At 47.3% G+C, this 26,300-nt stretch overlaps 1 protein-coding gene across 1 annotated transcript in view; it reads left to right on the top strand.

Annotated features, from left to right (window-relative positions):
• Positions 1–26,300, top strand: part of crb1 (crumbs cell polarity complex component 1) — a 144,058-nt gene that overhangs the window by 66,209 nt on the left and 51,549 nt on the right. Inside the window, exon 8 of the mRNA XM_070888256.1 lies at positions 363–528. Within this exon, the coding sequence (XP_070744357.1) occupies positions 363–528 (166 nt within the window). The remainder of the gene's footprint in view (positions 1–362; positions 529–26,300) is intronic.

Raw genomic sequence — 26,300 nt, 5'->3', positions numbered from 1 at the left:
TGGAGTCTGGAACTCACTGCCTGAAAGGGTGGTAGAGGCAGAAACCCTCACCACATTTAAAAAATACTTCGATGTGCACTTAAAGTGCCGTGGACCAAGAGCTGGAAAGTGGGATTAGGCTGGATAGCTCTTGGTCAGCCGGCGTGGACACGATGGCCTGAAATGGCCTCCTTCCTTGCTGTAAATTGCTATGATTCTATGATAAGCACCAAAATAATTTTGCGGAAGGCTAGACATTACATGTGGTATAAAATACAGCATATGTTTTTTGAACTGTTAGATTCAGTGTCTAAAATGTAATCTGTCAAACATAGTTTTCCATTCTATAATACTTAGCCTCTGCTTTCTTTAAATTTATCTAGTTAAACGCATGTCTGAATGGTGGAACCTGTTCCTCCATCTGGGATGACTTTGTATGCACGTGTCCTCCACATACTTCAGGAAAAACTTGTAACCAAGTCAAGTGGTGCCAGCTCAACCCATGTCCACTAGACTCAGAATGTCATCTACTCAGTGACGGATTTGATTGTAAGTGGACCGTTTTTAAGCACTTTTGTATGTCCTTGGAAAGACAATGGGCTAGAATTTCCAAAAATCCGACATCACCGGATTGCCACCCAAAATACCGCTATGATTCTCCGCTGGCGAAAAATTCCTTTATATATAAAAAAATAAATAAATTTAAATCCGCCCAGCGAAAAAAAATGGATCTTATACCCCGATTCCTGGCGGAAAATGAAATCTTGGGCCGATTGGGCGATTCTTTTTTTTAAAAAAAAGGGTTATAATTACTAAAATTTACACCAAGGCTGCAGGTTGGGCCTAGGAGGAGAAAAACACACAAAATATTTTTTCAAAACAGTAATAGGGATGTTGGGGAGGGCATCAAACAGGAAATTAGGGGTGCATGCAATAAAGGTGTAGCAGTTATAATGGGTGACTTTAATATGCACATAGATTGGGCTAGCCAAACTGGAAGCAATACGGTGGAGGAGGATTTCCTGGAGTGCATAAGGGATGGTTTTCTAGACCAATATGTTGAGGAACCAACTAGGGGGGAGGCCATCTTAGACTGGGTGTTGTGTAATGAGAGAGGATTAATTAGCAATCTCATTGTGCGAGGCCCCTTGGGGAAGAGTGACCATAATATGGTGGAATTCTGCATTAGGATGGAGAATGAAACAGTAAATTCAGAGACCATGGTCCAGAACTTAAAGAAGGGTAACTTTGAAGGTATGAGGCGAGAATTGGCTAGGATAGATTGGCGAATGATACTTAGGGGGTTGACTGTGGATGGGCAATGGCAGACATTTAGAGACCGCATGGATGAAGTACAACAATTGTACATTCCTGTCTGGCGTAAAAATAAAAAGGGGAAGGTGGCTCAACCGTGGCTATCTAGGGAAATCAGGGATAGTATTAAAGCCAAGGAAGTGGCATACAAATTGGCCAGAAATAGCAGCGAACCTGGGGACTGGGAGAAATTTAGAACTCAGCAGAGGAGGACAAAGGGTTTGATTAGGACAGGGAAAATGGAGTACGAGAAGAAGCTTGCAGGGAACATTAAGGCGGATTGCAAAAGTTTCTATAGGTATGTAAAGAGAAAAAGGTTGGTGAAGACAAACGTAGGTCCCCTGCAGTCAGAATCAGGGGAAGTCATAACGGGGAACAAAGAAATGGCGGATCAATTGAACAAGTACTTTGGTTCGGTATTCACTAAGGAGGATACAAACAACCTTCCGGATATAAAAGGGGTCAGAGGGTCTAGTAAGGAAGAGGAACTGAGGGAAATCTTTATTAGTCGGGAAATTGTGTTGGGGAAATTGATGGGATTGAAGGCAGATAAATCCCCAGGGCCTGATGGCCTGCATCCTAGAGTACTTAAGGAGGTGGCCTTGGAAATAGCGGATGCATTGACAGTCATTTTCCAACATTCCATTGACTCTGGATCAGTTCCTATGGAGTGGAGGGTAGCCAATGTAACCCCACTTTTTAAAAAAGGAGGGAGAGAGAAAACAGGGAATTATAGACCGGTCAGCCTGACCTCAGTAGTGGGTAAAATGATGGAATCAATTATTAAGGATGTCATAGCAGTGCATCTGGAAAATGGTGACATGATAGGTCCAAGTCAGCATGGATTTGTGAAAGGGAAATCATGCTTGACAAATCTTCTGGAATTTTTTGAGGATGTTTCCAGTAAAGTGGACAAAGGAGAACCAGTTGATGTGGTATATTTGGACTTTCAGAAGGCTTTCGACAAGGTCCCACACAAGAGATTAATGTGCAAAGTTAAAGCACATGGGATTGGGGGTAGTGTGCTGACGTGGATTGAGAACTGGTTGTCAGACAGGAAGCAAAGAGTAGGAGTAAACGGGTACTTTTCAGAATGGCAGGCAGTGACTAGTGGAGTGCCGCAAGGTTCTGTGCTGGGGCCCCAGCTGTTTACATTGTACATTAATGATTTAGACGAGGGGATTAAATGCAGTATCTCCAAATTTGCGGATGATACTAAGTTGGGTGGCAGTGTGAGCTGCGAGGAGGATGCTATTAGGCTGCAGAGTGACTTGGATAGGTTAGGTGAGTGGGCAAATGCATGGCAGATGAAGTATAATGTGGATAAATGTGAGGTTATCCACTTTGGTGGTAAAAACAGAGAGACAGACTATTATCTGAATGGTGACAGATTAGGAAAAGGGAAGGTGCAACGAGACCTGGGTGTCATGGTACATCAGTCATTGAAGGTTGGCATGCAGGTACAGCAGGCGGTTAAGAAAGCAAATGGCATGTTGGCCTTCATAGCGAGGGGATTTGAATACAGGGGCAGGGAGGTGTTGCTACAGTTGTACAGGGCCTTGGTGAGGCCACACCTGGAGTATTGTGTACAGTTTTGGTCTCCTAACTTGAGGAAGGACATTCTTGCTATTGAGGGAGTGCAGCGAAGGTTCACCAGACTGATTCCCGGGATGGCGGGACTGACCTATCAAGAAAGATTGGATCAATTGGGCTTGTATTCACTGGAGTTCAGAAGAATGAGAGGGGACCTCATAGAAACGTTTAAAATTCTGACGGGTTTAGACAGGTTAGATGCAGAAAGAATGTTCCCAATGTTGGGGAAGTCCAGAACCAGGGGTCACAGTCTGAGGATAAGGGGTAAGCCATTTAGGACCGAGATGAGGAGAAACTTCTTCACCCAGAGAGTGGTGAACCTGTGGAATTCTCTACCACAGAAAGTAGTTGAGGCCAATTCACTAAATATATTCAAAAGGGAGTTAGATGAAGTCCTTACTACTCGGGGGATCAAGGGTTATGGCGAGAAAGCAGGAAGGGGGTACTGAAGTTTCATGTTCAGCCATGAACTCATTGAATGGCGGTGCAGGCTAGAAGGGCTGAATGGCCGACTCCTGCACCTATTTTCTATGTTTCTATGTTTCTAAAATAAAAATCAGAAAAACATTGTCAGGACCCTTTTCACTTAAATCACTGCAACAGAATTTTAAAATAATTAGTAAAAACACATTTACTTACCATTTTTTGCAGGGCTACTTACCTACCGCCCAGCTCCCACCGCTTCTTGTGGGCGCTTTTTTTTCCAACTTACCTACGGGTCACTGCTGAGCCAAAAATCGGGCAAAGGCGGTCCATGGACGGTGCACGCTGGCAGTCCACTCCCCAGCGGTACTTCGAAACCACCGGCAAAACTCAGCTGTGGAAATTTTCACCGACCCGGTTCTCGCCCAAAACAACCAATACTGCCGAGAAACCGGGTGGCGATGCAATGGAAATTCTAGCCCCTTGACATTGGTGTGGCAAAAGCAAAAATTGCTTAGAGTTCTGATTAAAGTCATGGTTTAGAAATTATATATTTATACAAGAATGGTCGACGGCAATGAGAACAAACAATTGTATTCATCGTACATCTTGCTCTCTTGTCTTTTAGGTTAAAAATTTTTTGTTAAGAATAATGTGCTGATTGTGTTCGAGCAGATCATCTGCTGAAACGTGTTGTGCCTGAAATTCATTCCTCATCCCAGATTTCAGGGTGAGAGATCATTTGCATAAAGGTGGTGTCTACCCACATCATTTACAGCATTCCCTGGGAGCTGTCCTTGTCCTTGTGAGAGGCCAGGAATATCGGAGTGGCACCTTGCTCCTCAGTAGGGTGGGGAAAAGGGGACACTCTAGCCTGGCATATTTCTGATTTTTTTGGACCATTTTTTCCAAAGAAAGGATTTAGAAATTGAGATGGTTTAAAGCTGGAGATTTCAAAAGGAATGTGCGTTCTCCAAGAGGCTGAACAATAGTCAATTCATGAACTTCTCTGGGTATTCAGAAAGACACCTCACATCATGGTATTGGAAACCCCTATGAGGGAGGTTTTTAAAAATAACAACAAAGACATCACAATTTCAGTCTGTTTTTGTAAACAAGGCTGCACAGGGAATCGAGTAGCAAGAGGCTGTGTTGGGAAACGGTTCTGTTCGAGGACTGTAGAGTAGAAAAGTTATTCTGTTCAACTTAAGTAAGATGACATACCGAAATGGGATAGCTTCGTGGGTTGTTTTGTGTTTTGCATCATCAAGCAGGTGCGAGTCGCACCAATTGAATTAAGCGGCTCTGATAGTAGCTGTTGCTCTATACTTTTCACCTTACTGTGGAATAAAAACAGCTTATAAATTGAACCAAACTTTGCTTCATCCATGGATAGCTCAGTCCACCATTGGAGATATTGAGGAAATGCATGTACAAATGACAATGGACATGACGATCTAGATTTGCAAGGGGGTTCTAGTGTTACTTCCCAATGCCTCGTCACCAAATCAGTAGAATCAACTCCGATAAAACTGGGATGTTCGACCGCTTATGTGAGCGGCTGATCGCACTGAACCCGAGAAGGGATCTACGCCAGACCCAGATATGGAACACAGGAAAAAGGCAAATGGTAACAATTTCTCTGTTGCACTTAGGAAACTGGCATGGGACTCCCTCCCCTCTGCAATTCTCCATTCGGTATGCCTGCCAGAACAACCCATTCCCCATCATCTGGAATTTTTATTAATGGGACAAAAGGCCAAAGACTTGGTAGAATCGGGTCTCACCCCAAATTTCAGCCCCCACCCCACTTACCTGGCACAACTCCTGCTGCAAGGCCCAGAGATTTTGGGAGCATGATATTATTATTATTTCCAGTCTCTCAAAATTTGCATGAGAATAAATGGTGCCATCTGACATTCTTTTATCAAATATTGTCGGATTTATAAACACGGTGACTATTTGCACTGTGTTTTTTCTGCGCTTGCGTCCTCTGGACTCCGCACTCGACGCCTCTCATGCACGCACAGACGCCCCGGAACTGGAACCGAAAGTGAGGCCCCGACTAGTCTGCATGGAGTCTGCTGCCACTGGATTTGCTTCCAGCCTTTGCATTATTGAGGCCTTCTGTGGGAGAGAAAACATCGGAGGTAGTGGGGGAGAGAGAGAGAGAGAGGCGCCAGGTGGGTGATGGGGGGGGGGGGAGGAGAGAGACGGCAGGCGTTTGGGGGAGAGAGAGAGAGAGGCGGCGGGCGGGGGTGGGGGAGAGAGAGGCAGCAGGTGAGAAGAGACAGAGATGAGGAGAGAAAGAGAGAGATGGTGGGGGGGGAGAGAGATGGTGGGGGGGAGAGAGAGAGAGATGATGGGGGGGAGAGAGAGAGCGAGAGATGGTGGGGGGGAGAGAGAGAGAGAGAGATGGTGGGGGGAGAGAGAGAGAGAGAGAGAGATGGTGGAGGGGAGAGAGAGAGAGAGAGAGATGGTGGGGGGTAGAGAGAGAGATGGTGGGGGAGAGAGAGAGAGAGAGAGATGGTGGTGGGGAGGAGAGAGAGAGAGAGAGAGAGATGGTGGTGGGGAGAGAGAGAGAGAGAGAGATAGTGGGGGGAGAGAGAGAGATGGTGGGGGAGAGAGAGAGAGAGAGATGGGGTGTGAGAGAGAGAGAGGGAGAGATGGGGTGGGAGGAAGATGGAGAGAGAGAGATGGAGAAAGAGAGAGATGAGAGAGAGAGAGAGACCGGGGGATAGAGAGAGAGATGAGGGCAGCGAGAGTGACGTGGGGCGTGGGGGGAGAGAGAGAGAGACATGGGGGGGAGAGAGAGAGACGGGTGGAAGAGAGATGGAGAGAGAGAGATGGGGAGGCGGAAGGGGGAATAGGAGGGGAGAGAGGGAACTCAGTGAAGACGTATCAGGTTCTTCCAACCCCCTTTATACCCACACACTGTTATGTTCAGAATAACTCCACAAGACTGTATGCTGTAAGCTCAAACTGGTGTGACCTTAGTCTGTTTAATCAAACTCCAGAGTGCCGAAGCAGCATAGCAGACAAATTTTTATACTTGCTTGCACGAGGAGTGCAGGACCCTGCACACCTTGTGTCCCCTGGTGGCAAGTCTTACACTATTATAAAGTTTACATACATAACATCACTCCCCGCCCCCAAAGTTTTAGATACAAGTTATTTACAAGTTGAGGCGATCAGAGGCTCTTCGTTCCCGGGTTGATCACCTGAGTTGAAGTCCTGGCATGGGTGAGTTGGTCAGATCATTGTTGCACTGCAGCATGGCTGGTCTGATCGGACTGTCGGGCATGGTGGGTTCATCCTCGTAATTGACAGCGAGGTTAATTGCTGGTTGGGTGTGTGTTGGTGGATCAATGATGGTGATGTCCTCTTCAAATTGTTCTTGGTTGTCAGTGAATCGCAGTTTGGTCTGATCCAAATGCTTTCTGCACGTTTGTCCATTCAGAAGTTTGACAACAAACACTCTAGTCCCCTCCTTGGCGAAAACGGTACCAGCAACCCATTAGGGACCATGACCGTAATTAGGAATAAATACAGGGTCATTAACCTCTTTGTCACATGATACAGCCGCACGATCGTGGCACATGTTATGCCGGTGACGCCGGGTTTCTACATGATCACTGAGATCCGGGTGGACTAAGGAGAGCCTGGTTTTGAGTGCTCTCTTCATTAACAATTCTGACGGGGGAACCCTGGTAAGCGTATGGGGTCGCGTCCGGTGGCTGAGCAGAGCCCGGGATAACTGGGTCTGCAGGAAACCGTCCTTCACACATTTCAAGCTCTGCTTGATAATTTGGACTGCCCGTTCCGCTTGATCGTTGGATGCAGGCTTAAACGGGGCAGACCTGACTTGTTTGATGCCATTGTGGATCATGAACTCATTGAATTCCAAGCTGGTGAAACATGGTCCATTGTCACTAACGAGGATGTCGGGCAAACCATGGTGGCGAACATGGCCCAGAGACTTTCAATGGTGGCAGTGGATGTACATGATGACATTATTACACATTCAATCCATTTAGAGTAGGCGTCCACTGCTACTAGGAACATCTTTCCTAGAAAGGGGCCAGCAAAATCTACATGGACCCTGGACCACGGTTTGGAGGGCCATGACCACAGACTTAGTGGGGCCTCCCTAGGTGCATTGCTCAACTGTGAGCAAGTGTTACATTGGTGTACGCATGACTCCAATTCCGAGTCAATGCCAGGCCACCAAACGTGCGACCTGGCAATAGCCTTCATCATGACTATGCCTGGGTGGGTACTGTGTAGTTCGCGTATAAACGTTTCCCTGCCTTTTTTTTGCAAAACCACGCGATTCCCCCATAGGAGACAATCCGATTGAATAGATATTTCATCCTTGCGTTGGTAAAATGGCTTAATTTCGCCTTGCATTTTCCCAGGAACAGCCGACCAGCTCCCACTTAGGATGCAATTTTTTATTAGTGATAGCACAGAGTCCTGGCTAGTCCAGGTCCTGACTGGTGAGCTGTGACAGATGACCCCTCGCTCTCAAAAACAGCCATTACAAGAAGCAAGTCTGCGGGTTGTGCTATTTCCACCCCGGTGGTGGGCAATAGTAGCCGACTGAGGGCATCAGCAAAGTTCTCAGTGCCTGGTCTGTGGCGGATTACATAGTGCTCATAGAACCGTTAGTGCCCATCTTTGGATGCGGGACGAAGCATTGGTGTTAATACCTTTGCTTTCTGAAAACAGCTAAATGAGCGGTTTGTGGTCGGTTTCGAGCTCGAACCGGAGTCCAAATAGCTATTGGTGCATTTTCTTAGCCCCGTATACGCATGCTAATGCTTCTTTCTCAACCATACTGTAGGCTCTTTCAGCCTTAGATAAACTTCTGGACGCATATGTAACCAGTTGCAGTTTGTCTGACACATTGGCTTGCTGTAACACACAACCGACCCCATATGAAGATGCATCACAAGCTTAGTACTAAATGTTTACACGGGTCATACAATACAAGTAACTTGTTAGAACATAGCAGGTTTCTGGCCTTATCGAAGGCTGTCTCTTAAGATTTACCCCAAACCCAGTCATCACCCTTACGTAGCAATAAATGCAAAGGTTCCAGCAAAGTGCTCAACCCGGGTAGAAAGTTACCAACATAGTTGAGGAGTCCCAGGAACGAACTGCTCCATCACATTCTGTGGCCTGGGTGCCTCTGTCTTAGAGTCCGTGGGTCTGATGCCATCTGCCTCAATATTTCTCCCCAAAAATTCGACCTCTGGCGCCAGGAAAACACATGGAGCGTTTCAGCCTGAGTCCCACTCTGTCCAGGCGCTTTAGAACCTCTTCCAGGTTGTGCAAGTGTTCGGTGGTGTCACGACCAGCGATTAGGATGTCGTCTTGAAACACCACGGTGCGCGGAACCGATTTCAGCAGACTCTCCATGTTCTTCTGGAAGATGTCAGCAGCCGAGCGAACTCCAAAAGGGCACCTGTGGTATATGAACAGTCCTTTGTGCGTGTTGATGTACGTCAATCTTTTCGAAGATTCAGCTAGCTCCTGCGTCATGTAAGCAGAGGTTAGATCCAGCTTGGTGAATGACTACCCCCCTGTTAACGTTGCGAATAGGTCCTCCGCTTTGGGTGTGGGTACTGGTCCTGTAACGAGACTCGGTTGATCGTTACTTTGTAGTCTCCGCTGAGTCTGACCGTGCCATCACTTTTCAACACCGAAACAATTGGACTGGCCCACTTGTTGCACTTGACTGGCGATATAATTCCCTCTCGTTGAAATCTGTCCAGTTGGATCTCGCCTTTCTCTCGCATCATATATGGAACCGCTCGGGTCTTGTGACGAACGGGCCATGCATCAGGGACTAGATGGATCTGCACTTTGGCGCCTGTGAAGTTGCCGATGCCTGGCTCAAATAGCGACGGAAATTTGTTTAGCACTTGAGCGCACGAGGAGTCATCCACCGAAGACAGTGTTTTGATTTCGTTGCAGTTCCATCGGATCTTTCCTAGCCAGCTTCTGCCAAACAGCGTTGGGCCATTGCCTGGTTCATAGTGATAAATCATGCACAGCTCCATTGTACGATACCTTCACTGTCGCACTGTCAATGACTTGTATGAGCTCTTTGGTGTAAGTGCGCAGCTTTGTATGAATCGGGCTTAATTTTGGCCTTTGTGCCTTGTTGCCCCACAGTTTCTCAAAAGCATTGTGGCTCATAATTGACTGACTCACCCCCCGTGTCCAATTCCATGGAAACTGGAATGCCGTTTAATTTGATTTTCAACATTATTGCAGGGCTTTTGGTGGTGAAGGTGTGTACCCCATACACTTCCTCTTCAGCCTCAGGTTGAGTTGCCTCTCTTAATCGTTCAGCGTGATCCGCACCGGATCAGTCATCTTCTGCCGACTATGCCACGTGGTGAGTCGCAGCATGTCTGCACATTCGCTGGAGGTGCCCCATTGTTCCACATCCTTTGCACACGTAGTGCTTGAATTGTCATTGAGGGGCTCTATGATTACTCCCGCAATGCCAACATGGTGTTAATAGATTCGCATTCACGCCACACAGCAGAATCTGAGTCATCCTAGGTCTGGCCTCTGCAGGCGTGTAGGCCCTGCCATGTACAGTTCTGCCTGCTGAAGGTGTTATTTTATGCACAGTACTTGCTGCTGAGCTTCGATGCTGAGAAAATATCTGCTTAGTGTTATCGTTCGTGGATATGAAAGCCTGGGCTATCGTGATTATTATGTCTTTAGATGCTCTGATAATGAGTCCACGAAGCAATGTGTTGTACTTGAACTGTAGTGAACTTAGTCCTTTATAGATAACTCCAGAGTGAGGATCACACCTGGTGGCCTGCCTTTTATACAAGGCCAGGCACACTTGTACAGGTAACCTACAAGTCTCCCACTGCAGTGCCCTCTGGTGGCACACCTTGTAGTAGTACAAACAGTAGCCATGTAGGATACATGACATCACTCTCCCCCAAGCCTTTCGTGCAAATCGCCTCTGCATTGACTGTGCTCTGGGCTTAGCTCTATCTGGTTGACCCTAGGTGGGTCGTTTCCAACTTGGGTGAATGGGTGGTGTTTCTTTGACAGTATTGTGCTGGTTGTTTCTGTTTGTGTGTCCATGACCACTCCATTCTCTCCTCCCCCCCCCCCCCCTCCCCCCACATACAGATAGTGCCGTTGGCTCATTACATTCATGTCCAAAGAAAAAAAAAAACTATTTGCATTCACAGTGTTGCAGTAGTGGTGCATGCTTGGAATATTCTTGGTGAGGACAAACTAGTGCCAGGACTGCTGGATGGTAGTCTGGTGATGGTGCGGTGCCCAGTGCTGGCAGTAGGGGCCCGGTTGGCTCAAGTTGCCTGCTCTCACGGGAACTGCTGACTTGCTTGCCTGGGCGTTATTTGGTTTGGGATCCTGGCTGGTCCCGGGCCCATTTGGGAGAACTGTTGTGGGTGACCCTTTGTTCCCGGGTATGGCCTTGGTGGCGATAGGGTCTGGGGGCTGTGCCTTGGCACAGTTTGCTCTTTCAGGCTAGTGACAGTTGGTGCCATCGTGTGCCTGAGAGGTGGAGCCGATCATGGGCAGGGTATCGATACCGGTGCCGTTGCCCTCCTGAGATCGCTTGCTCTGCAGCTTGTATTTATTGGCTGCTCGTGGCCACACTTTATGGTGCATGATTCTGGTCCCGGAGATGTAGGCTACTACATTGGGTAGCTCGCTGGACCTGTGTGCTCTCGATGGGTGTCTGCCCGCTGCATTGACTGAATGCAGTTGAAATCCTACATCGCACAACTTTTCACTATTCATGGTAAGTAACCTGTAGTTCCGATCGCGATCGCACGACTTTTCTTTGCTTATTACATGTACACAATTCCGATCATTAATTACACATTTTACATCTGAATCACAGTTGCTCTTACATTGATTGAGAATGTGGAACTGTCCCTTTAAGTGGTGGGTTGCAGGCCTCCTTTAAGAGAGCCTTGCTATCTTTACCCCAATCCTCTTCTCCGTTTGGTGACACGTGTTGCTCCATTAGCGCTGCACCTCGTGGTCTGGCCGCCACCATCTTTTTCTTTAGCACATCACCTCGTGGTTTGGGCGCCATTTTTCCTCCCTCCACGATGTCAACTGCGGTGATCCTCTTCTCCCTGGGTTCTGCCACCGAAGCTGGGAGGTCACCTCTGGATCCGATTTTCTTCCTCCGGAGTCCTGCCACTGGAGCCTGGAAGGTGCGTTCGGGTCGTCTCAGCTGGATAATCTCCACGCAGTCGTGCTGAGCGGTCTGTGCTTCGGGTGCCGTGCTGGTCTGCTCTCTGGTGCCGGGTCCACCCTCAGGTGAGGGCTTGCTTTGCCTCTGAACACAGAGGACGTCGATCGCTGGAGAGATGAAATCTTCCCAGCTCCAATGGATCTTCTCCATCCACCTTCTTCCAAGTAGCATTGGTCCATCACCTGCAACAATCCACAGAGGTAACTTGTGCACTGCGCCATCATAGAGTATCTTTACATCCGCACTACCAACGACTGGGATAAGTTCATAGGTGTCGTTATGCAGCTTTGTCTGAACCGGGATCAACTCGGGTTGTTCAGTTTGATTGTCCCATAGCCTCTCAAAGGCTTCTTGATTCATTACTGACTGGCTCGCCCCCATGTCCACTTCCATGAAGACTGGAAAGCCATTTATCTCGACTTCTATCCTCAACGGAGAACACTCGATCGTGCAGGTAAACTGCCATATACCTCATCATGGGTCTGAGCTATCTCTCTGACTATCTTTGCATAGTCCCCGCTGGATTTGTGGCCACCTGCAGACTCTTCATCAACACAGTGAGTCATATTTCTTTTACACATTCGCTGGAGGTGGCCTTTTGTGCTGCAGCCTTTCCACACATAGTCTTTAAAGCGGCACTGATGAGCCCTGTGATTCCCTCCGCAACGCTAGCATGGAGCTACTCGGTTAACCCCCCCCCCTCGGCGGACTCTGAGTTGAGGGACTTGAGGGCCTGTTCTCACTTCCCTGAGAAGGTTCACATTCTACAGTCCAGCCTCTAAAAGGCGCCACTCTGTGCACAGTACTTGCCGGGTTTGAGTCCTGAGGAAGAGTCATCTGCCTAGAACCGTAGGTTGAGGTCATGAATGCCTGGCTCACGGAGATGGCCTTCTGCAGCGTGACTGTGGTATCCGCAGACAGAAGAAGGCCCTCGTGGCCAATTCCAATGACAAAGGTATCCCGCAGCACTTCGGTGAGGTGGTCTCCAGAATCACGGTGCTGCCAGCCTCCTGAGGCCTGCAGCATATTTCACAATTTCCTGGCCTTCGGGCCATCGGTGAGTGTAAAACCGGTGTCGGGCTGTGAGGATGCTTTCTTTGGGCTTGAGTTGTTCTTGGATCAGCGTTACAAGCTCCTCATACGTCTTGGTCGTTGTCTTCGCTGGTGCCAGCAAGTCCCTGACAATGGGCCCACAACTGGTTAGCAGGATAGCTCTGCGCTTATCAGCCAGTGTGGCCAGATCATTGCCTGCCAGGTCGTTTGCTGTGAAGAAATGGTTGAGCCTCTCCACGAAGGCGTCCCAATCATCACCATCGGCGAACTGCTGCAATGTACCAAGGGTAGCCATTTTTGTGTGAAAATCCGTAATCTCGTCGCCAATTATTACGTCTTTAGATGCTCTGATAATGACTCCATGAGGCAAAGTGTTCTATTTGAACTCTAGTGACCTTAGTCCTTTATTGATAACTCCAGAGTGAGGGTCACACCTAGTGGCCTGCCTTTTATACTAGGCCAGGCACACCTGTACAGGTAACCTACAAGTCTCACTGGTGGCACACCTTGTAATAGTACAAACAGTAACCATTTTAGGATACATGACAGTGATGGCCTTGCTCAGATCTAGAGATTCGACAGACAGCAGTTTGTGAAGAATGACCTCGTGGCCGATTCCAAGCACAAAAAGTCCCACAACATTTCCCCCAAAAATCTAGCAAATTCACACTGTCCCACAAGGCATCTTAGGTCGGTGACATAGCTCACCACGTCCTGACTCTCGGAGCGATGGTACGTATAAAAGTGATACCTGGCCATTAAGATGCTCTCCTTCGGCTTGAGGTGTTCCCGAACCAGGTGCACAGCTTTGCATATGTCTTGTCCATTGGTTTCATCGGTGCTTGCAGATTTTTGATGAGGCCATATATCGTGGACCCACAAACGGTGAGGAGAATCGCCCTGCGCTTGACCGTGTTACTGTCTGTATCCAGCTCGTTGGCCACGAAGTACTGGTCAATACTCTCGATGAAGGCTTCCCAATCATCACCTTCAACAAATCTCTCAAGAATACTAACGGCAGCCATAACCGCGTGAAAGTTTGTGATCTGTTACTCGTCACCAATTGTTATGTTCAGAATAACTCCACAAGACTGTATGCTGTCAGCTCGAACTAGTGTGACCTTAGTCTCTTTAATCAAACTCCAGAGTGCCGAAGCAGCATGGCATACAACCTTTTATATTTGCTTACACGAGGTGTGCAGGTGACCCTTGGATCTCCAACAGGTGCGCCCCCTGGTGGCAAGTCTTACAGTATTATAAAATTTACATACATAACACACCCGATTTTTCAGAAAGCTCGGTGCGTGTGTTACTAGGGACATCGTTGGAGTGGATGAAATCCAGAAGTTACGACACTCTCACTATTCGCTTCATACCCGATAAACCTGTTAACATTCCGTGACCCACACACAATACCCCATCTATGGCGGGGTGGGTGGGGGGATGGTGGGGTAAGGTCATGTACTTCGGCTGGTGGAGGCATGCACTTGGGCTATGGTTAGAGATTTGCGATGCTTTTGCTGGTTTTGTGGAGCTCAGTCCTCTCTGGGACTGCTTGCTGGGGAGTTCTGAAGTCAGAAGAGCTCGAATTACACTTTGCAAAGTCACTTAGAACCTGGGCTGAGCAGTTCCAATTACACACTCCAGAGAAACTTCTCGGTGTGGCTTATCCTCCAAGGGGAACAATCAGCCAGAAACACAGTGCAAATAACTGGGTCCATTTATAAAGCCCTAATGCACTCCTATTCAGAATGCTTTCTACATTTTAATGTTATGCCCTTTTCTTATGTTAAAGAGTCAGGTATCCTGTTGTATTTGATCACACCAAAATATAAAGAACTCAGGTTCAAAATGGAAAGCTGAAGCAGGGGCTTTATGGGCATGGGAAAGCTTGTTCCCATATTGGTCTAATTGGTCAAATATGGTTTTTCATAATGATACAGCACAACATTTTCATTCGAAACAACAAAGGTTTAAAAATTCAGAGCTTACATTTAGAAATCACTATTTTTCACACTTAAGGACACTCAGTGCTTGGCTCCTGAAGTGTTGACATAAGAGCTTTCTTTTGTCCTTCATATGCACTGCACACATACAGCATTATGCTGCCTTGGATTAGCGGCAAAACCCTTGTTCCTTCTGTTGTGCTATCATGTAAAATGGCCTTTTCCACTTTGCCACTAGCTAATTAGTCGTATAATTAGATACTGATGATCTATAGTAAATTTGCCAAAACCATGATCCTTAAAGTGTTTGTTGATCAGAGTAGTGCAAGTTGGGTTTCTTCGCTGTTATCCAGACATGCCTCAATGTATTTTAAATATATGTACACTGCCATGAAGAAACATTTTTCATGTGAGTCCAGGTGAGTTTCTGTTCATACTAGAATTAAAATGTGCTTGAATACTTCAGAATAGTATTTGTGAATTATTAGCGATTAGCATATTACATTTTAGCCCAAGTAAATGAGTATTTGATATTCTAAAGCTCCTGCTGGGTTAAGTCGAAAACATGTTTCAGGGAAAGAGTTTTGCTTCATCAAGGTTGCATGAAGGAGGAAACATGAGAACAGGGTTTTCTCCTTTTCTGAATAGCTAATCTATTGGTTTCTGTCAATAATTTAAACAGCTAGAGAACAAATTTCTCAGAAACACCAATAATCTATAAGCTACTTAAATTGAATCTCCCTCCCTTTCACAAAGATAAAAGTCCCAGTGGCTGACCGATTAATTTATTTAATATTTATTAACCCTTGGGTTCTTCTATTCACTCAATGCTCTTGAAAGACTGCTATGATACAGTTCACTCACTCTTCCGATCATTTAGTCTATCCTTCTATGCTCCTTAACCCCATAATATTTATCAAGATTGTCCTGAGCATCAGATGCCTCTAACTGAAAGCACCTTTTATCTGATTTAGTAAATGATCCATTGTTCCCAGGCATCAGATTTCATCGCATTTTTGTACCAAAGTACAGAGCTTGATTGTTGGGCCAAAATGGCCAACTGATTTCCACTGAAATTATCGATACAATGTTAGAATGTAGATTTTTAACAATTGTTTTGAGAACTCTCACAAGATGGCAAGTGTAAGTATAGCTATGGGAAGGCTTTACAACATTCAATGGGGCCAAGTTTCGGCCTGAGTTGCTCCTGTTTTTTTGGAGCAACTGGTTTAGAATGGAGTATCTTAGAAATTGCAATTCTCGGCATTTAGTTTGCTCCAGTTCTAGTCAGTTAGAACAGTTTCAGTTTGGAACAGATTTTTTTTCCAAAAGGGGGCATGTCCGGCCACTTACGCCCATTTTGAAAGTTTAGGCAGTGAAAACTTACTCCAAACTAACTTAGAATGGAATAAGTGTAGATTTTTGGACGCTCAGAAAAACATTGCCTACACTTAGAAAATCAGACGTAGGTTACAAATCAGGCGTAGGGAAATGGGGGGGGGGGGGGTTTAAAGGGAAGTTCACAAACATTAAACACTTCAGTTTTACAAATAAAGAGCCATCATCAATAATAAATGATAAATACATCAATAAATCAACTAATAAATCAATCAAAAAAAAATTAATAAAAATTAAAAATAAATAAATAAAACATTTTCTACTTACCAACTGCAGCACTGGGAGCCCTCCAACAGCGTGCTGGGACAGCCCCCCCACACCCCCCCCCCCCCCCTCTCCCTGCCATGTGTCTCTGTCAGTGTCTCTATCTCTCTGTCTGTCTGTGTGTGTCTCTCTCACACTGTCTGTTAGTGCCTGTGTTTCTGACAGCGGAGGGGGGGGGGAGAAGGGAGGGGAAGAGGGGGGGAGAAGGGGGAGGGGGAGAAGGGAGGGGAAGGGGGGGAGAAGAGTGGGGGGAGGGGAGTGGGGGAGAAGAGGGGAGGAGGGGGGAGGGGAGTGGGGGAGGGGAGTGGGGGAGAAGAGGGGAGGAGGGGGAGGGGAGTAGGGGAGGGGAGGGGGGAGAGAAGAGGGGAGGAGGGGGGAAGGGGAGGGAGAAGAGAGGGGAGGAGAAGGGAGTGGGAGGAGGATGGAGGGAGGGGAGAAGGGAGAGGGAGAGGAAGGGGAGGGGAGAGGGAGAGGGAGGGGGAGGGGAGAGGGAGGGGGAGAGGAGTGGGAGGGGGAGAGGAGAGGACGAGAGGGGAGAAGGGATGAGGAGAGGAGAGGAGAGGGAGGGGGAGAGGGGAGAAGGGAGGGAAAGAGGAGAGGGGAGAAGGGAGGGGGAGAGGAGAAGGGAGGGAGAGAGAGAGGAGAGGGGAGAAGGGAGGAAGAGAGGAAGAGGAGAGGGGAGAAGGGAGGGGGAGAGGAGAGGGGAGAAGAGAGGGAGGGGGAGAGGAGAGGGGAGAAGGGAGGGAGGGGGAGAGGAGAGGAGAGGGAGGCTGAACGGGCCCGGCCATGCCCAAGACTTCGGGCGGGGCCCGCCCCCAGCACCGGAGTTAAAGGTAGGTTGCCGGGGGTCGGGTCGGGTCGGGTCCTGAGGGGGGTGGCGTCGGGTCCTGGGGAGGAGGGGTTGGGTCGAGTCCGGGGCGGGGGAGCACGGGTCGAGTCCTGGGGGGGGAGCGGGGGTCGAATTGGGTCGGGTCGAGTCCGGGGGGAGGGGGTGTGCGGGGGTCTAGACGGGTTGGTGGGGGGTTGGGAAGCGGGGGTCGGGTCCGGGTGTGGGTCGGGTCCTGGGTGGGTGCCGTTGGTCGGGTCCTGGAAGGGGGTGGGGTGGGTCGGGTCGAGGAGGGTGGGGTGGGTCGGGTCCTGGGGAGGGGGGGATCGGGTCGAGTCCGGGGGGGGGGGAGCAGAGCGGGAGTCGGGTCGAGTCCGGGGCGGGGGAGCGGGAGTCGAGACGGGTCGGGTCCCGGGGTGGGGGAGCACGGGTCGGGTCCGGGGGGCGGAGCGGGGGTCGGGTCCTGGGGTGGTTGTCGGGTCGGGAGCTGTGGTGGGGGGGTGGGGTTGAGAGCCAGCTGAAGGGAGGACGTGGGAGGTGCAGCCTGATCCACGCCGCCCCAGTGAGGCCATTCGAGCAGAGCTAGGGGCTGCGTACTTCGGGCCCCTCCCACACAATTTTGGGCACCTGGAGCTACTGCACATGCGCGCCCACTGTAGCGTGCCTGTGCAGAGGTCCCGGCACTGTTTTCAGTGTTGAGACCTGGCTCCGCCCCCCACAACTCGTGCTGCGCCTCGCCCAGCTCCAGAGGACCTGCAGGGAGCCGGAGAATCGTTAAGTATTTTTTAGGCGCACTTTCGAGCGTGAAAAACGGGCGTCCAGGTTGCGGCGCGGCCCGAAACTTGGGCCCAATGTTTCTGTATGTTTTCCCACCCACTTGCCTAAATGCCCAAATTCATATATTTAAAAAAAACTTTCCTGGCATGTGGGCCACCATTTATTGTCCATCCCTAATTGCCCTCGAGAAAGTGGTGGTGAGCCACCATCTTGAACCACTGCCATCTTTGTGGTGAAAGTACTCCCACAGTGCTGTTGGGACAGAGTTCCAGGATTTTGACCCAGCGACGATGAAAGAACGGCCATATATATTTCCAAGTCAGGATGGTGTGTAACTTGGAGGGGAATTTACAGGTGATGGTGTTCCCTTATGGCTGCTGCCTTTGTCCTTCCAGGTGGTAGAGATCACGGGTTTGGGAGGTGCTGTTGAAGAAGCCTTGACGAGTTGCTGCAGATACGGTGTGTCGGTGGTGGAGGGAGTGAATGTTGAAGGTGATGGGTGGAGTGTCAATCAAGTGGGCTGCTTTGTCCTGGATGGTGTTGAGCCTCCTGAGTACTATTGGAGCTGCACTCATCCAGGCAAGTGGAGAGCATTCCATCACACTCCTGACTTGTGCCTTGCAGATGGTGGAAAGGCTTTGGAGAGTCAGGAGGTGAGACACTCGCTGCAGAATACCCAGCCGTTGACCTGCTCTTGTTGTCACAGTGTTTACGCTGAGATTTCCCTCGCCTTGGAACTCCACCACTGACTCTACCAAAGTTCAAAAGTTCTAGAAAGGAACCTATAGAAACAGGTCTTTAATGGCTTGGGGGAATATCTTGTGCCCTCCCCCACCAAAGACTGCAAAAATGCCAGGAATGGCTGGCTTCCATGCCCAGAAGAATAATCTGGATTCTCCATGTGTTTCTGTTACACTGGCACCAGCTCAAATTCCCCCAAAGATTTCTGGTTCGCTGATATTCAGAGCATTAGGCCCTGACCCCAGCCCGGAACCCCAGGTGGGCCCACTTCCTCCCCATTAAGGTGAGGCCAACTGCACGTGTGTCGGTCACATGGCTTGGGCCTAGAGTAGGATCTCCTGATTTAGGAATCATTGATGGCCTTGTCAGGGGAAGTTGAGGCTCCTTCCCCACAAGGCCAGGTAGGAAACTCTTTCTTGAGGTCAGGACATGGTGATTCCGAGTTGCAGCTGAGCTAGTAGCTGTTCTGGTGGACTCTTGACAAACTTACAGTTGGAGTCTACCGGAAAAGTCATGGATTTTTGGGGCAAAAGCGGAAACTGGAAGATATAAAATTTCCCCAGCATTTCCTCAACGTGTGGTCTCCTTGGAGAATTTGAGGAAGATTTATGAAAGATTGAGTTGGTAACGTCGGACAACATCAGAATAATATGCAGCATAATTGGGTTACTCCCAATTGAGGGCGAAAATGGCAGTGTTACCCTCAGAATGGAAAGCAGTGGAGATGAAGAATCAGAAGAGAGACAGAAAGCGATGGCAGTGAATGAAATAAATAGAAAGGAAACAGATAGCAATAGAAGAGAGATGGAGTGAAACACCAGAAAAAAGCCATGGGAGGAAAGAGAGAATGAAAAAGGCAGAAAAAATAGCAGAGAAAAGTGAGGGTAAATGAAGAAGAAAAGCAATGGAAAATGTGAAAAGATTGTGGAGAAGGACACCCTTCTGCAAATGAAGAAGTGCAGGAGGGAGGGCTTTAGATTCCTAAGGCATTGGAACTGCTTCTGAGGAAGGTGGGACCTGTACAAGCCGGAGAGTTGCACCCCAACAGAACTGGGATCAATATCCTCGCAGGGGGGGTTTGCTAGTGCTATTGGGAAGGGTTTAAACTAGCTTGGCAGGGGGATGGGAACCTGAGACTAGATTCAGTAGGGAGGGGAGTAAAGCTGAAATTGGAAAGTAAAAATGTAGAAAGTTAATTTGAAAAACAGAGGAAACAAGGGCTAGAAAGTAGTCAACAAGGAGGTCTGGCTGTAATTAATGATATATACTTCAATACAAGGAGTATAACGAATAAGGCAGATGAGCTGAGAGCACAGGTAGACACTTGGCAGTATGATATTATAGCTATTACAGAAACATGGCTAAAAGAGAGGCAGATATGGCAGCTCAACATTGCTGTTTACAGGATCTTCAGACGGGATAGAGAGGGGGTATAAAAATGGAGCGGGGGTGGGGGGGGGTCACCAGATTGATTAAAGAAACTATTACAGCTGTGAGGAGGGATGATATGTTAGAGGGATCATCAAACGAGGCCATATGGGTCAAACTGAAAAACAAAAAAGGGGCGATCACACTGCTGGGCGTGTACTATAGACCCCCCCAAACAGTGAGAGGGAGATAGAAGAGCAGATATGTGGGCAAATTTCTGAGAAGTGCAAAAACTATAGGTCAGTAATAGTAGGGGATTTCAACTATCCTAATATTAATTGGGACAAAATTAGTGTGAAGGGTATAGAAGGTACAGAATTCCTAAAATGCAATCAAGAGAACTTTTTTAGCCAGTATGTAGCAAGCCCAATACAGGAGGGGGCAGTTCTGGATTTGGTTTAAGGGAATGAAGCTGGGCAGGTGGAAGGAGTATTAGTGGGAGAGCATTTAGGTGCTTGTTAAGTCCTGACTCTAATGTACTGACTTACACGAGACACATGCTGAAGTCAAGGTCACTCAGGACCTGCACCTTTAATTCCAGCTCTCCAGTGCTGCACTTGCCTGAGACCTCCCTTTATATACCCCAGTGGGACAGGTATGGAGTGTCTCCTGCAAGTGCACCCCTGGTGGTAAGGTATGTTTATTGTTACAGGTCATATCCAGTTACATTCATGTATAGCTTGGTAAGATACAGTTATATACATTAATGTGAGATACATGACAGTGCTAGTGACCATAATTCAGTTAGATTTAAGGTAGTTATGGAAAAGGACAAGGATAGACCAGAAATAAAAGTTCTAAATTGGGGAAAAGCCAACTTTGCTAAACTGAGAGGTGATTTGGCCATAGTGGACTGGAAACAATTACTTGAAGGTAAATCAGTGTCAGAGCAGTGGGAAGCATTCAAGGAGGAGATCTGGAGGGTTTAGAGCAAGTATGGTCCCTTAAAGAAAAAGGGTGGGACTAACAAATCTGGAGCCCCCTGGATGTTGAGGGACATACGGGGTAGGATAAAGAAAAAAAGGGAGGCTTATGACTGATACCGAGGGTTAAATACTGCAGAATCTCTAGAGGAGTATTAAAAAGAGGTGAAATTAAAAAGGATATTAGGAAAGCAAAGAGAGAGCACGAAAAATTTTTGGCAAGTAAAATCAAGCAAAATCCAAAGATGTTTTATCAATATAATTAAGATCAAGAGGATAACTAAAGAAAGGGTAGGGCCTATTAGAGACCGTGAGGGTAATCTCTGTGTGGAGGCGGGAGATGTGGGTATGGTTCTTAATGAATACTTTGCATCTGTTTTTACAAAAGAGAGGGGCGATGCAGACACTACTATCGAGGAGGAGGAGTGTGAAATTCTGGATGAAATAAATATAGTGAGTGAGTATTGAGGGGTTTAGCAGCTTTGAAAGTGGCTAAATCCCCAGGCCCAGATGAAATGTATCCCAGGCTGTTAAGCGAAGCAAAAGAGGAAATAGCAGAGGCTTTGACCATCATTTTCCAATCCTCTCTAGCTTCAGGTGTGGTGCCAGAGGACTGGAGGAATGTTAATGTGGTACCTTTGTTTAAGAAGGGAGAAAGGGATAGACTGAGTAATTACAGGCCAGTCAGCCTAATCTCGGTGGTGGGAAAATTATTGGAAATAATCCTGAAGGACAGGATAAATCTTCATTTAGAAAAACACGGATTAATCAAGGATAGTCAGCACAGATTTGTTAAGGAAAGGTCATGTCTGACTAACTTGATTGAATTTTTCGAGGAGGTACCAGGAGGATCGATAAGGGCAAAGCATATGATGTAGTGTATATGGATTTTAGCAAAGCTGTTGATAAGGTCCCACATGACAGACTGGTCACGAATGCAAAAGCTCATGGGATCCAGGGCAAAGTGGCAAGTTAGATCAAAAATTGGCACAGATGCAGGAAGCAAAGCATAATGGTTCATGGGTGTTTTTGTGACTGGAAGAATGTTTCCAGTGAGGTTCCACAGGGCTCAGTACTAGGTCCCTTGCTTTTTGTGATATACATCAATGATCTAGACTTGAATATAGGGAGTATGATTGAGAAGTTTGCAGATGATACTAAGATCGGGTGTGTGGTTGATAATGAAGAAGAAAGCTGCGGACTGCAGGAAGCTATCAATCAACTGGTCAGGTGGGCAGAACATGGCAAATGGAATTTAATCCAGAGAAATGTGAGGTAATGAATTTGAGGAGCGCTAACAAGGAAAGGGAATACACATTAAATGGTCGGACATTGAGAAGTGTAGAGGAACAAAGGGACCTGGGAGTGCATGTCCACAGATCCCTGAAGGTAGCAGGCCAGGTGGCTAAGGTGGTTAAGAAGGCATACGGAACACTTGCCTTTATTAGCCAAGGCATAGAATACAAGAGCAGGGGGGGTTATGCTTGAACTGCATAAAACACTGGTTAGGCCACAGCTGGAGTACTGCGTGCAGTTCTGGTCACCGCATTACAGGAAGGACGTGATTGCACTGGAGAGGGTACAGAGGAGAGTTACGAGGATGTTGCTGAGAGTGGAGAATCTTAGCTATGAGGACAGATTGGATTTGTTTTCCTTGGAACAGAGGAGGCTGAGGGGAGACCTCATTGAGGTGTATAAAATTATGAGGCCTAGATATAGTGGATCAAAAGGGCCTATTTCCTTTAACAGAGGGATCAACAACCAGGGGGCATAAATTTAAAATAATTGGTAGAAGGTTTAGAGGGGATTTGAGCGGTAATTTCTTCACGCAAAGGGTTGTGGGGGTTTGGAACTCACTACCTGAAAGGGTGGTAGCGGCAGAAACCCTCACCACATTTCAAAAGTACTTGGATGTGCACTTGAAGTGCCATAACCTGCAGGGTTATGGACCTAGAGTTGGAAAGTGGGATTAGGCTGGAGAGCTCTTTGTTGGCCGGCATGGACATGATGGGCCAAAATGACCTCCTTCCAGTGCTGTAAATTTCTATGATTCTATGAAGTGCAAGTTGTCTTGATGGAGGTGGTGGACAGATTGAATGCATTCTCCCAGGTACGCAGCACTTTGTAGCAAATGCAGAAAAGGTTTCGAGGCATCGGGAAGAGGGCAAAGATTAGCCAACCCACCTTTGATTGGTGCACCATGTTTCCTGATTTCAAGTCATTTTCCTCCACTTCTTCCTCTTCATTGTACTTCTATGGCAGTGGTTTGTCTTGGATGCTTACTCCTTTTTCTACAATGAAGCTGTGCAACATTTAGCAGGTGGTAATGATTTATGACATCTTTGCTGGAGTATACAGCAGAACCCGATGATCCATCCATGAAATTGAAACTTTGCTTCAGCATACCAGTGCTGTGTTCAACACCAAGTCAGCTTTAGGCATGTGCCTCCTTTTATTTCCATTCAGTTGTTGTTCTGGGATTTCTTGAGTTGGGGCGGGGGTGGGTGGAGGAAGAGATGCCATTAATCAATGTTGAAGAAGGGAGCTCTGGTCTTCAAGCACCCACCTTTCCAGTCTCCCTGCACCTTCAATTAATCCAGGCATGATAGGCACAAATACAAAGTCATCATTGGTGCATCCAGGATATCCATTGACTTGCTTGACCCAACACTGCCTGGACATGAATGGAATGGAAGCCCATAATCTTTGTATAGGTCATTGGGTTGGAATATGGTGCCTGGATGCTATCTAGGATTAAATGATGCCACCTGGTAAAAGTTCGTTGCCCCGTCGAGCTGAATGTTGGGTGGTTGGAGGCCGCTGCCAGGGAAAGAAAGATTGGTCCACTTGGAAACATGACATGTGTCATTTGCTTAATGAATCTATAGACAGCAGCCTGGCTGATTAGACATATGTTCCTGATGGTGATTTGGAAGGATCCAGTTGCGTAAAGGTTTAACACAATATTGAACAATGATAAGAGCCATCCTTGTTGCCAATTCTCTCTGCAAGTGAACGTCAAAGCCATGGCAATAGTGAAGAACAGGCAGCAAAAACAGGTTTTCTCTGAGATGCTCATGTATGTCTATCTGGATCTGCACATTCAGGTTCTAGGGTAAGAACAGATGTGTGCATAATACCAGAGGTTTAATTGCATCTATCTTTCTTGTCCCCTCATAAATTCATCTTCCTCCTCCAAATCCTGGAACACTATTAGAAACTACAAAGAAATTCCCACCTTTAGAACTTTACTCACTGCAAGTAAAATAGTAGCTTTAAGACAGCTGTAAGTGATAATTAACAGTACGGGAATCAATCCACAAAGGCAAATACAAACGAAACAAAAATAATGAATCTTTACAGCCACATTGAAAACTCTAACACTTTGTAAGAAGCTTACTTCTCAAGGCCATGTCTGCTTAATCAGTCATGCACCTATCTTATATAGGGGAGCTATGCTATGGGGAGAAGGCAGTGCAAAACCAGAGAAATCCGGCGTGGAACCGATTTGCATATTATTCAGAGATGTTAATGAGACTTGCCTTGTTCATTGGTGTGGCATGGAAGACCCGGCAAATGTCCTCACTGCAAAATGCAGCATGTTGTGCATCGGGTACATGGATGTAATTTTACAACACTTATTCCCTCCTTGCCACTGGCACAAACATTCCAATAAAGAATGCCAAATTACTCCACTGCTCTGAAACCGAGATACTTAATTGATTTTGTGGGTTGGCTTTCCTTGCCAGCAATAGGTGAAGTATTATCAGTCGCTTAATTGTTGGAAACCTCTTTCAAAATAATTACAGTTGGGTTGTTGGAAACTTGCAGTCCTGTATACAATCATGAAAATAGTTGCTTGTTGGTTCCATAAAAGTGCAACTTTAGACTGTTCCAAAATTAAATGCATTAGGGCCGAACATTAACTTCAAATCGCTAACATATGCCAGAAGTCAATAATCGGCTCACTGCATATTGGTGCCCCATCTACAAGGCACAAGTCAGGAGTTTGATGGAATACTCTCCACTTGCCTGGATGAGCGCAGCTCCAACAACACTCAAGAAGCTCAACACCATCCAGTACAAAGCAGCCCGCTTGATTGGCACCCCATCCACCACCTTAAACATTCACTCCCTCCATCACTGGCGTACCGTGGCTGCAGTGTGTACCATTTACAAAATGCACTGCGGCAACTCATCAAGGCTTCTTCAGCAGCACCTCCCATACCCGCGACCTCTACCACCTAGAAAGACAGAGCAGCAGGCTCATGGGAACACCAACACCTCCACATTCCCCTCCAAGTCACACACCACCCTGACTTGGAAATATAACGCTGTTCCTTCACCATTGCTGGGTCAAAGTCCTGGAACTCTCTTCCTAACAGCACTGTGGGAGTACCTGCAACATACAGGCTGTAGCGGTTTAAGAAGGCGACTCACCACCAACTTCTAAAGGGCAATTACAGATGGGCAATAAATGCTGGCCTTGCATTTATTCAAAATGAATGAATTTAAAAAACAACAAAAAACAAGGATGGATCATCAATGTTAATCTTAAATGATAACAAGATTATCCCCATATTAAATATTTTTGCACCAATTAGTGCTGAAGACTAAGGGACCGAAATTGACTTCCGTCCCATTTTGGGCAGATAATTTGAATGAAGTGATGATTCTCCGCTCGAATCGATGGGGCGGAGAATCGATTGAAATTGCACTCTTTTTTAAAAAAAATTATTGGGGCAGTGTCATCAGTGCCGCACAAAGCACATTAGCGATGTGGACGTCGTGCTGACGCGTAGTAATGTCCATCCCCTTCAGTTAAAGGGGAATGTCACTGTGAGCTCTGCAGCCACTTTAGTGGTGCTCACTGGGCCACCAGCGAGTGCTTCAGCTGAACCAGTGCCCACCATTGTCAGACCAACTGCAGAGTTAGCCAACAATTAAAATAAAATGGCGGTTGCGGCGGTGTGCCCTCCCCTTTAAGAGCGGACGCACCGCCCAGCCACTGACAGCTTCCCGCTTGGAAAATCTGTCTGGGGCACAATTTCCCTCGCGGGTCAGAGAGGGGTCACCGCGGGATGGTACAGGGTCAGTATGTGTCCAATGAGGCGGGAACACGGGGCACCATTTCCGCCGCCCCCGGTTCGGAGGCAATTTCGGATAGGTCGGAAGATCCGCCTGGCCCTTGATCGGAAAGGCCTCACCGCCCCATTACCGCCTCTAAGGAGCGGTAATGGGCCTTAAAGAGGGAAGGCAATTTTGGCCCCTAAATGTTGAAGGAATATTTTACGGATCAGTTATAAGTTCTTGTAAATTACAGAATCCTGGCTTTTTTTTCTGAACAGTTAGTACCA

This window comes from Pristiophorus japonicus, chromosome 8 (assembly GCF_044704955.1).
Source record: "Pristiophorus japonicus isolate sPriJap1 chromosome 8, sPriJap1.hap1, whole genome shotgun sequence".
In the NCBI taxonomy this organism is placed as follows: Eukaryota; Metazoa; Chordata; class Chondrichthyes; family Pristiophoridae; genus Pristiophorus; species Pristiophorus japonicus.
The sequence above is the reverse complement of the archived record's forward strand: the minus strand, read 5'-3'. Positions and strand labels throughout refer to the sequence as shown.